At 39.7% G+C, this 12,844-nt stretch overlaps 1 protein-coding gene across 1 annotated transcript in view; it reads left to right on the top strand.

Moving 5' to 3' along the window:
• Nucleotides 1-12,844, top strand: part of Fmn2 (formin 2) — a 307,518-nt gene that overhangs the window by 66,075 nt on the left and 228,599 nt on the right. Inside the window, exon 5 of the mRNA XM_005375457.1 lies at nucleotides 5,099-5,154. Coding sequence (XP_005375514.1) covers nucleotides 5,099-5,154 — 56 coding nt within the window. The remainder of the gene's footprint in view (nucleotides 1-5,098; nucleotides 5,155-12,844) is intronic.

The raw sequence follows: 12,844 nt of genomic DNA, 5'->3' as shown, positions 1-12,844 counted from the left end.
TCTAAGGTGTATAAATGGATATTTTAAGTCTATGGAATGCCTCCCGGAAGGGTAAGGCTGGCTGGAGAGAAAGTTAGGAAGTAATTAGCTCTAATGCTCTGTTGCGATGGCAACATTGATAAGAAAATCTTTCCTTTTGTCTTGCTTTCTCTCTTCACTCTCTGTTCCTTGTGTCCTGCATCTACTCATCCTGGCTTTCTTTTCTGGAGTCTTGTGATGTTTTATTCATCGCAATATCATTGGAACTATTTATGTATTATAGTTTATTAATTTATGTATACTTGTCTTTTTATAGATTTTAAGCATGTCAAGAATTTTTGGCATATACTTCATTTTTAAATATTTGAGTGAATAAATGAAGATATCTTTCATTGGAAAAAATCCAAATATATAAAATATCTACTCAGTCTATGAATGCAAGATTGGAGGGAGAGTTTTTGCATATGTTGAATCACTTCCTGGGCCATTTTAGGAGCTTCGATTCCAAGTTTCAAAGATCATCCAATTGACAGAGACAAAATCAAAGAGATAATTAACTTGAGGTACCAAGTTTGTTGACACTAGAAGAAGCAAGGTGTGTAGATGTGAACAGGGATTTGCTTATTCTTATGTCATCTATGGAAAATCAAGTTCTTCATCTTTCTCTAAAAATGTGCATGCCCAAGAGATCAAACAGATGATTGATTTCAGTCCTGGGATCAAATCCGAGGCCCCTTACATGTTAGGCCAGTGCTCCACCACAGAACTATGCCCCCAACAAAAGGACTGATTTTAGAAAGACCATCCAGGCACAGAAAATAAGAGATGAAAAAATACATATACAAATGGGGCTGGAGAATAGTTCAGTAATAGAGTGCCTAGTATGTGTGAAAGACCTGTGTTCTATCCCTAGCATGCAAAAAAGTACATATGTACACACACACACACACACACACACACATGCACATACACATGTACAGATCTGGTAGAAATAGATTTTTTTTTAGAAATCTTAATATATGTGCTGGCTGAGTGCATTATAACCTCCCTTTGTTCCAAGAACATCTGAACAGCTTATAAATTTATATGGTGTGCATGAGGATCACAAAGGGAAATGGGTCAAACCAGAATGGATTTAGGATGAAACGGTAAAGTGCAGTTGGGATAACTAGCACCCTGAAACACAGCTCAGAAAGATCTACAGTTTTTAGAGCGATTTTTGGATCTACAGTTTTCAATTTGGAATTTATCCCTTAGGTTAAAAGCAGACAGGAAATGTGAGCAATTCTATATCATCTTCAGTATCTAGGAGACTGAAAATAAGTCACTCAGAAAAGTGCAGTCTTTCTGGTCTCAATGTCTCAAAGCAGTGGCTTGTATGTTCTTTAAGAAAAGAGATTGTGTGTGATGTAATTCAGACACAGTCTCATTGTCTCACTTCTCTGTTTTGTCCAAATACTTTATGTTCAGTTGAGGTCATGCAGGGCTTCTGTGAGGAAGCAGGGGTGAGATGACACTACCCTACATCCCAAACTTCCATCAAATCAGGAGGCAAAATGTTCTAGCATGGATGGACTGTGTTTCCTGCGGAGAGTACTTATGTATGCATATCCTACTACGTATGCCTTTCTCATTGATATAAATACAGTATAAAGCTTATCCAAGAATGTTTCCTTTTATAGTAGTAGGCTTATTTTATGATAATAAAAAATCATTTCTGAAACAATTGTAATTGTATGTAACCTAGAATTTTAAATTATGCTGAGAATTTTCTGAGGTAACTTTGAAAAACTGGAATATGCATTCTTTTTCAGGAATGTGTTTTCTTCATCTTTGCTTCATAATACTTATTTTCTGACCCGTAATGGGGTTTGAACCCCAAATTTCCCACCTGTAGGAAGATACTCTACCAGGGTGGGGATATAGCTCAGTGGCACAGTGCCTGCCTGGCAAGTGCGAGGTCCTGAGTTCTATTCCTGGTACAAAAAAAAAAAAAAATCCCCCAAATAAGAAGATACTCTGCCACTAAATTATATCCCCAGCCTCTGGATTTTCTTTTAAATATTCTAATTTCTTAATTTTTCAAAAAGGTTAGTAAAGGAGGTGGTAGTTCTAAATATACCTTTGAGATCAGTCTATCTTGGTTGCTTTTTTAAAAAGAACCATTCCAGTCAATGAATATTGAATAGAGACTAGGTCCCAGAACTGGGGTGAAGGCAGTGCTGGAGGGTGTCCAGGCCCTGGCGGAGCGTGTTGGTCACAAGAGCATCATTTTGCATGGGCGGCTTCTGTTGATCTGGAGCTTTGTGTATCCTCAGGGACTCCTGCCCAGGGAATCTTGTGTTGAGCTTTTTACTTCCCATTTCCTCCCAGTGTGCCAGCCTCTGTACTCACAGCTCTTCATGCCACTTTGGCTTTTTTTTTTTTTTTTTGACTCTTTTTGCTTCCTGTACCTTTTTCCTCCATTTCTCTTTTATGGTCTATTATTTTTCTACCTCTTCATTTTTCTTTCTTTTCATTGTTTCCATGTATTTCCCTTTTATCTGACAGTAGTTATTCTGTACATCTTTCTTTCTTTTTTTTCCAGTACCAGGAATCAAACTCATGACCTTGCGCTTGCCAGGCAGGCACTGTGACACTGAGCTAAATCCCCAGCCCCTATTCTGTACATCTTTCATCTTAAAATCTTTACTGCCTAGAACGCCTACATTCCAGTCTATGATTATGAGGAATCCCTTTTGTTACATAAATTTCTCTTAGATGTTTCAATGAAAATAGAGTGTACGGTGCAAAGAATGGAGAGAAGGGAATGAATTCCCTTCTAGAAGTTACTGAGTTAGAAGGAGTGATTAGAACGTACCATAAATGTTTAAATTAATTATCCCAGTAAAAGACACATTGCCATTAGTCTCTGTGAAAATGCTCTGCCTCACTTTGAACACACTACCCCATCATTCTTGCCACTTTCTAAAGCGCTTCTGGAAGTTCTTTATGTGTCTTTATGAGGTGTGATTAAAAAGACAGTGAATGCTGCTGCCAGGTGCCTCCTGACAGAGAGGCAGCCTTGTGAGAACACTGCGATGTGTCCTCGTCCACCTGATTCCCTGGATGTGGCATCATGGGGCTTCTGGCCTTTCCCTAAAGTCAAAATGACCATGAAATGAGGGCATCAGGGGAGCCATGATGGTACAACTAAAGACACTCATGAAAGAGAGCTCCCAGAACTCCGTTAGAAAGTGGCAAGGACAATGGGATAAGTGTTTTTGAAGTGAGGGGGAGAACTTTAATAAACATTAACTGTGATGTATCTTTTGCTACAATAAAATTTTTAACCCCCCTGAAAATTCACTGTATTTTTTAATACTACCTTGTAAATGAAGGAAAACTGAGAATTTGGGTATAGATATTCAGAATATTTGGTCCCAATCTTTCTAGTAAATGCCAGGATTTTTAAAAAATGTGGGTCACCAGGTCAAGGAGTATAGAAAAAAATCTGGGAAGCATTTCCAAGGTAAGGAATTACTAGGACACCATTAGGAGATCTGCTGGGTTCCTACTGCACTATGTACATACAAAAAAGAGGGAAAGACACTTTCCTACATATGTACAAAGCCAGAACTGGGCTTGAGTCTGCTAGAGAGGTTTTGGAAGTGAAGAACTCCAGAAAGCAGGAGTGTTACCTCATTCTGAACTGTTGACTGGCTTGATGCCTGATGTCAAATCAGACTCTGTATTTTTCAGCATAGGAGAGAAGACAGAGCTGAGGAAGGGGACCCAAGGATTCTGGGGAGAAGAAGGAGCATTCAGAGCAGGAACAGCAGCCACTGTGGCTTTGGAAGCCCTGGGGAGGTGGCCTGGCTGGTGTAGCAGAGGACAGCGAGCAAGTGGAGAAAGGTGGAGGGAGTTGGTTAGGAAGTTTGGGCAGAAGAAACAGTCCTGAAAAGCCTGTGTTGAGACTGACACTCCTCTGAGTGCACTGAAAACTTTAATGGTAACTTTGTATTCTTATGCTGTTTAGATAGTAAGTGGTCTTCAGGCCAGGCAGTTAAGGGGGAGGAATGTGACAGTCAGTGTAGGGAACTCAGCGGTCTCTTGGTGTGTAACCCAGGGAGCAACAGCGGTGAGTATGAGGAAAAGATAGATAAGGGACAAGAGCTGGGTCAGGTGGAGGCACACAACAGTAGGGGTGTTTATTTATACTCTTGCAAAGTTAGTATCATGAGATACAAGGTTGCCTAGCAACTAATGACTGAACTTGTTCAGGCAGGATGGTCTTCTCAAGACTGAGGTAGCCTGACTGCTTGAGGCACCCTGGCTCTGTCCTGCCCTCAAACATATGACCACTTTCCAGCTCCAGCTGCTCCCAGAGACATAAGCTGCAGTCAGGAGACATAAGCCCTAGTTTTTATCTTGCCACCGTGGGTGCTATGGAGCCGGGCCTCCTTCCTTACAGAGCCATGGAGGGATAAGAATTAGTGGTTTTTACACTGACCCGCAGAACTCTGGGGATCCTGGCAGCTTTTTATTTTTATGGTTTTGAATTTGCATGCAAGCTTCGTTTAGGAGAAGGTGTCCTTCAGTTTAAACAAAGCTTCCAGACTTGGTTATCCCTTAGGGTTTCTAGCATGATGAATTTGCAATCTCATAGTCTCAAATGATAAAAACACAGAAGGAGCAAAGTGCTTTGTTACTCAATTTCTCTTGGTAGCCATATTCCCTCCCTCATGGAAACCACAGGTAATTTGTCAGTAGTTTACAGAAGACTTCTGAGATGCCATCCTTCAAGACCGAGGTGGCTTCCATCATCATTAGGATTTCCTGACACAGTAAAAAAAATTAGCAGTTGAGAAAAATAGCTATGGCTAATGTGCAAAGAAGAGGATAGGACTGTTCCAGTTTTTAAAAATAATGATATGAGCATCATTGTATGAATGTTACATCCTGAAAAGCTTTTGAATTGTCATAATAGTGTAATAATTGGAAGAGACTGGGTATTTTTGGTACTTATCAAGATATATTTTACCAAAAGTTTTATTTTTTTGACTGGGGAAAATGTTTCTTTTTTTTTTTTTCTGTCTGTCTTTTAAGATATTGACTGTCTGCTTCGTTTCCTATCCAGAATCTCAATCTGCTATTTCGGAAACTCCAAAAAAAACTTCAGACGCTGTTCAACAGGTAAGATCTTATTTTGTTGTTGAATCACCGTTTTATTTGTCCTGAAGCTGTCATAGGCTCCATGGTTTGTCTCCTCGTCTGCCTGGCTGTCTAGGCCAGCCTCGTTTCCCTCAGTCTGTGGGAACCCAGTCAGGTGGAAAGGGATGTTTTCTCTGTTTATATTTTGCAAAGAAATCAGCTTTGAGGTGAAACTGAGTATGAGCTTTTCAGAAGCTGCCTTATTCCATATCCAGCGAGAGAACTTGTCAAAGATTTTTGAAATCAAATAAGATTGCCTGGGGGCTGGGGATTTAGCTCAGCGGCAAAAGCGCCTGCCTGGCATGCGCAACGTCGTGAGTTCAGTTCCCGGTACCGGAGAAAAACCAAAAAAACAAAAACAAAAACAAAAACAAAAAAAACAAATAAGATTGCCCTTCCCCTTTTCAGAGGACAGTGGGAGGGATGTGGTCAAGGTCCCCTCCCATGCTCAGCAAGTGCTCTGCCACTGAGCTGTAGCCACAACCGCTAAGATTCTTCTATTGCTTGGGTGGATAAATATTAATGTCTGTTCGATTTCTATGGCACCACTTTTTTTTCTATTATTAAAGAAGCCAAATTTTGTCTTTTTTGCCCCCCCTTCTACTCAAGTGGACTTACTATAAAAAATACTAAGGCAATAAAGTAAACATTTGTAAGGAACAGTAATTTTGGATAGCAGTTGTTGTTTTATATGTAAAACCACTTTTTAAATTTATTTTTACGTTCACCCAACTGTGCTTTCGAAAATAATATTATATTAGAAATCAACAGTAAGAAGATAAGTTCTGTTCTGTGGAGTGTGGTCTAATAGGAAATAAGAGTACTTGCTCCTAGGTTCTACACCAAGATTTGTTTCTAGTTAGTGTGTGACGACATATGTAGCTTATCTGTGACATAGCGTTGTTTTCTGTAAAATTAAAGAATTGGTGATCTTTGTAAATTTATGAAAGTACACGCTGATGTCCCCTTTACAAGGAATCCTTGCGTCATACATGGATGTTGTGCTCCCCCTGGAGGAAAAGCGGGGGTATAGTACTAGCTGAGAATTTGTTTCACAAATAACTTAAAAAAAAAAAACAACAAAAAACTAGCTGGGCTATTACCTTTAAGAGTAAAGCTACACTTAAGAATAGTGTCATTAAAAAAAGTTTCCCCAGCATTTTTTTTTTTATCAGAACAGAAACTTGCATTGATCTGAAGATGCTTGGCAGGCTCAACTGGTGGTTATTAACTACAATGACTAGTGAATAGTGGGGGAGGGAGGTTTTAGTAATCAAGATTTTGACCTCAAAATATCCTTTCATATTTTCTTTTTGGTGGGTGGGGGCAGACAAACATAGCTAAATTAGATTTTTAAAAATTTTATGTCCAGAACACATATGACTGAATTTTTTATTATATATGGTAAGGCCAAAGAGGACCTAGACACAAAGTACTGCATTGTGTAATAACAACAATAAAAAGTGAATAACACTGTTCTTTATATCAAGAGTACAATTACAGTATTTTATGATATGTTCTCATGTGCAAAATTACAGAGTGGTCTTCTGCTTTTCTTGAGCTATCTCACATAATAAAATATCTTGGTATAAGCGGAAAACCTAATGGACTGGATGATTTAGAACAGACTCAAGGATGAACTAGATTGAATAAAAACCACATCTTATCCTTTCCTTCTTGACAGTGAAGTCATTGAGAAGTAACACTGTTTGGAAGCAGTTGAGGTTAAGTACTCAACAACAGCATCACTAACGTTTGGAATCATTGGCCCTTTCTCATAAAATTTTTTTTAATGGGCTGGCTCTTTAAATGATACAGATGTGTACATAGGGCTCTAAAGTAACAGGCTATTAAGGGATTATAAGGAACTAAAATTAATTATTAACAACTGTGTTCTTTTCCTGCATTACTCCTGTAATCCTTATAATAATCCCTTCACACAGCTATTATAATTCACATGTATCTGATAAAGACAAAGATGCCTGCCTGTTGTCATGCCTGCCTGCCTGTAGGAGTTAGATGTAACTTGATAAATGATAAAGTTAAAATTTGAGCTTAGGCATCAAGTTTTATATCTCTTCCTTGATGAAAGTTTATACTTATAGATGAGTAATCACCTCATGGTTATTTAGTACAATCTGATTCCAAAACCATCAGATGGATGAGAAATTTATTGAAAAGTTATTCTTTTACTTTTAAACTACACCTTTTATAAAAGTCACATGTGAAGATATATCCTGAAGTGACATACATGCATTAAAGTATACATGTTGAGGTTGTTCGACTTGGATGTGCTAAATTGTGTTAATGTTACAAATTTTAGTTTTGTATTTAATAAAAGCTTACAGTTTTCCATGTAAAGCCCCTTGCTCTTTTCTCCCTAGTCACTAGGTGGCAGCTCTGTATCTGTAAATCACCACTGCCGCAGGAAATGAGAGGTGTTTCAAACCAGTTTGCTCAGAGTAAATGATGAACAGAGGTTTGCTGCTCCGGTCCCCGCCGCCTGCGGTATTCTGTGGTCAGAGTAGGAGCGCCCAGGACTGCCTGGTCAGGCCTGCAGCGGATCTGGAAACACTCTCTAAGCTTTTCTTCAGCTGTGTACTCAGGCACCTGTTCTTTCACTTGGAGCTCATTGAAGTTTATTGAATGAATTTTGTCTTTTATTTTCTCCCTGTAGTTAATAATTCTGAGAATTCAATACCCCTTGAAAAAAACACGTGGCTCTTAACGCTTTTTCTTCAGCTAAAATATCAAAGGATGGAGGTTTCCAGTTTAAAGTGAATAGTACAACTGTCACTTGTGAAAGGAAAGGAATATGGCTGCTTCTTTAGTACTTCTATGGATGTCTTATAGAATTAGGAGGTTTTAAAATTGAACTACATTATCTAGGTTGTCAAGTTTTTATTTATGTAATTTTAAGTTTTTTAAAATTTGAGACAGGCATCTTGCTGAAGAAACTCAGGACAATAAAATTGCCCAGGTGGCCCTCTAACTCCTGGACAACCGCAACCTTCCTGACTCAGCCTCTGGAATAGCTGGGACTGCAGGCATGGGCCACTAGGCCTGGAACTTACTCATTATTTTAAGTATTATTTTAAATTCAAGGAATATTCTCTGAAAACTCTGCATAGTATAAAGAACTATGGTGGAAAATTGAACTGAGAAGCTCAATTTCCTTTTATTTTAACCTCTGGTACTCTGGTACTTGAAATGCTATTTCAACTGTAACTACTCTTATATTCCATAACATATAAATAGCTAAATGTCAATTATTTCCTTGAAAAATGTTTGCTTTAAAGATTGGTGCATGTAGCATGCTTTACTTGATTGTTTCCCGGGTTTTAACTTATTCTTTACTTTTAAAGAAATATATAAAAAATTTTTGAAGCATTTTCTTAAAACTCCTGACATATTTCTAATGTAAATAGATTACTTGAAAGAGAAATAGAATAAAATTTTAATCTTTCACAATTAGTTTTAGGTAAGGAATGATAATATTAATTTCAAGTTGGGTGTCTACACTTTACAATACAGTGAATAGCCATACAAAGTGGTAGATAAGAAGAAATTAGACCCTGTCTTTATAAACACTGTCTTTCTCTGTATGTTGTACAATTTATATGCTAATAAACTGTCAAATGTCAGAAAAATTTTCTGCTCACATCCGTCCTACTGCATCACCTCAATGCCCAATTCAGTTAGAGATTTTATTTGTACTGACTACTATTTTCCATTGAATCTCCTTAAAGTATATATTACAGTACTCTTTATACAGTGGCCAATCAGTAGAAATTTATTTATTTATTTGTTTGTCTTTTTGAGACAGGGTCTAGCTCTGCAGTTCAGCTTGAGCTCACTTTGTAGCCCAGGCTGGTCTCCAACTCGCAACGATCCTCCTGCCTCAGCTTCCTGAGTGCTGGGATTCAGGCGTGCACCACCACGCCCGCCTAAGTCAGTATAATTTTAGTGTCAGAGCATTTTTATTTAGGAACAGATCAAAGAAACTCAGGACAATAAAGTGCAGTAGCTCAGTGGAGGGTGCCCAAGGGCAGATTTACAACCTTCTCATGGGAAAGTTTGAAGATTCATAGAGCATTGTTTGGATCAAAAGAAAGATGCAGGGTGAAAGTATTTCTCAAGAAACAATGATGGAGACTTGCAAAAGTAAGAAGCATGTGAATTTTTAAAATTTTTTTTTGGTACTGGGAATCGAACTCAGGACCTTGCACTTGCCAGGCAGGTGCTGTGTCACTGAGCTAAATCCCCAGCCCTGAATTGGTGTGGAATGTAGTGAACGTACAGAAAAGTTGGGGAGAAACATTTAATGTATGCTTCTTCTCAACTCTAAGAGAGAGTAGTTCACATAGACTGTCCATTTCTAGCCCCCAAAGCTCTGAAGTCTGAAGTTTTTTGAGCACCAGTATGATACCAAAGTAGAAAATTCCTCATTATAAAGTTTTCCTTCAAAAAATAATTAAAAATATTTGTATAAAATGACCTTAGGTTATTTTTGCATGCAGACTAAGGTCTATATAAAACTCTAATGATTTTAGTGTGTAGCTCTGGGCCCCATCCCCAAGATATATCATTATGTATGTGCAAAATTCCAAAATTTTAAAAAAAAAGGCTTTGAAGCACTTCTGGTTTGAAGCATTTTGGACAAGCGATACTCAGCCTGTATAAATTTAGAAGGTGATTAAACCCAGCAAAACCACAATCCACAAGACAAGTAAATATCTAAAACATAAAACAGTTTGACAAATAGGGCTGAAAGGAGACAGACTCTGTGAGTTAGTCATCCTTGCAACCTGCCTTAATGTCCATCATTCTTAGGTGCTCAGTGAAGTCTGTGACCACTGAGTCTGGGGCTGGGGAGAGGCCAGTACAAGCCAGCTAGGAAAAGCAGCAAGGATATCCCTGCAGGGGTGTGGGCATTGCAAGCAGGTAACGTTTCAGTGGGTGTTTATGATACTATGTGAAGGGGAAGCAAGAGCTTTTCTGGATAAGACATTTTTATGTTGCAGAAGCTGCAACATGCTGAGAGAACAGTGTAGACATCTTAGCAGCAGAAATGAAGGGAGGAATTTGAGAATGAAAACCATCAGTTACTATCCAGAGGACAGCTGGAATCGGAGATGAGGATGAGCAGAGAGATTTGAAAGTGGGTGGTAGGGCTTGGAGGTGCAATGAAGTTACATCTTTGCCCTCCTGGGTTATAGATGGTGTAGGCTACTATGTGCCATGTGGCAGGATTAATGAGCTGTTCAAGAAAGCAACTGTTCAAGCAGCTGATTGAAGGGGACAAGTGAGCTCATAAAAGTTCTTTTTTGTTTTTTTTTTTTAATAAAGGATGCTAGTCTTTTACCCACTGCCTGCTGACCTGCTGTTGTACATGATATTTTTGGTGAATATGGAAGGCAATACAAAGAATTCTAAGATAACATCCCAGCTATTTGGAAGCCGAGAGCTGAGTTAGAGGGATATATCCTTACGTGTATGCGAAATGATTTGTGAGATGCAATTCTGCCAAGATGTTTGGTGTATGTTGTATTACAGGCTTTAAACATGGGGAAGCTGTGGAGAAACTTTCACAACTGTTTCCTAGGAAAGGTGCTGCCTAGTTCAACCCCTTATTTAGCACAGGTGGAAGAGGAATGTTTTAGGTGGGAGAAGAGAGTGCAAGCACAGACGTGGGCATGAAGGAGGCACTGGGTGGAAGGTGCCGCCCAGCAGTCCAGGTGAGGTGGGTGCCGCCTCAGGAGACTCCTCCTGCAGAGACCCGGGCTTGCTTTCAGCCCCCTGGGTGGCCCGTGTGGTGCAGCTCAGCAGCAGCACAGCCCATCTTATCTGGATTCCTGCACAGACTCCTAATAGGTCTCCCTACTTGCAGTCTTAATCCCTCCTAATCTCCCACAGGGCCTCCAGAGTTATCTTCCTCAAAATCAAAACTTGCTTCTGTCTGATATCTGCTTGGAGTCACTCGGGCTCCTCATAGATTTTGAGAAAGTATTCAGACCCTTGAGTTCGACATATAGGGTTTTCTCTGGATATGCTGTTTTTACCTTGTCATTCACTCTTTCCTATGATTTGGCCTTGAAACGCACCCAAGTTTTCTGAAAACTTCCTTCATATTCTCTTTATGTGTTTCTTCTACACATAGCTTATTTACACATATTTGTGTTTGTGTTTCTCCCTCTGTTAAACATCTCTGTAACTCCTGTTAATCTAAGCTCATCAAACTTGACTTCTTAGACTAACTATACCGGAGAGACTTATTTCCATGTTCCTACTCTATGACCCCCTAAAACTGTTGAGTTATTCAAAGGCAATTGAGCTCCTTAGGGACAAGACTGTCTCTACTTTCTTTGCCCCTCCTGTGTCTAATATGGTGCCCAACATTTTCTGAGGAGCTCAGAAAAAAATTTTTAGTGCAAGAATACATGTGAGACCACGCTGATGAGAATCCCTGAAGGTCCGTTTGGGGACCAGTTTATTGCACCGTGAACCGAGGAACTGTCAAAGAGAAGACCAGACACTAGTTAAGTGATAAGGACAGATTTTTAATCAGCAGTAACGCTTGGAATAGGGAAAAGAGCTGCAAACTGAACTTTGATTTGAGGTAATTGAGCATTTTAAAGAGAGAACGAGGGAACAGAGAGGATGGGGAGCAGAAGCTCAGGAGAATCCAGGAGAAGTGTAAGTGAGGTCAGGCCAGCTGTGTTTGCTCATTGGTACTTGTGGAAGTTAGGATTCTGTCCTCCCCCAGAGGCTGGGAGGCAGTTCCTATCCTCAGGTGTTGCCGGCGCCAGCAGTAAATTTTGGGCGATCTTGGGTTTTCTTACATAAGCACTTCCAAGAGTGCTAGGTCATCCTAGGGATGTCCCTTGACTTACTAGAAACCGTGATGACATTTGCTCAGGTCGTCCAAGATTGGGGCCTCCTTGACAAGAGTGCTCAGAGGAGTCTGTCTAGAGTTTGAGATGAGAGAGTCTTTGTGGAGCTTGTCCTAGTCTGTTTTCTGTTGCCACAGAAAGCACTACCACAGACTAGGAAAAAATAGAGATGTATTTAGCTTGTAATTCTGATGACTGGGAAGTCCAAATGCATGTTGCTGGTATCTAGCAATGTTGGCAGAGGGCAGTGGGTAGAGGGGCAGAGCAAGCGTGTGAGCTGGGCCTTGCTTCCTATTTGGATAAAGCCACTAGTGCTGTCAAGGGGGGCCGGGTCTTGTGACCTCATCTGACTCTAACTACTCCCAAAGACCCTACCTCCAAGCACCACTTCTGGAGTTATTTAATCAACTTAATTTGGAGATTAAATTCCCAATGCATGACTTGGGGGATATATTCAAGCTATAGCAGAACTTAAGCAGAACTGCCAATGAAACGTAATTTATCAAAGTCAGTTTAAAATTTATTATTCTCTTCAGAGAAAGTATTTTGCTCAATGCTTTAAGCTATAAACTAGGCATGATAATTCCTGTCTCATAGAGCTTTTGTGGATTTTAAATACATTAATTTGCTGGGCGTAGGGCGCACCCTTGTAATCCCAGCACTGGGGAGGCTGAGGCAGGAGAATCGTTGCACGTTTGAGGCCAGCCTGGGCTACAAAGTGAGCTCAAGGCCAGCCTGAACTACCTAGTGAGACCCTGTCTTGAAAAGACAAAAAAAAA

The sequence above is a fragment of the Chinchilla lanigera genome, unplaced genomic scaffold (assembly GCF_000276665.1).
Source record: "Chinchilla lanigera isolate Chin_1 unplaced genomic scaffold, ChiLan1.0 scaffold00005, whole genome shotgun sequence".
Taxonomy (NCBI): Eukaryota; Metazoa; Chordata; class Mammalia; order Rodentia; family Chinchillidae; genus Chinchilla; species Chinchilla lanigera.
The sequence above is the reverse complement of the archived record's forward strand: the minus strand, read 5'-3'. Positions and strand labels throughout refer to the sequence as shown.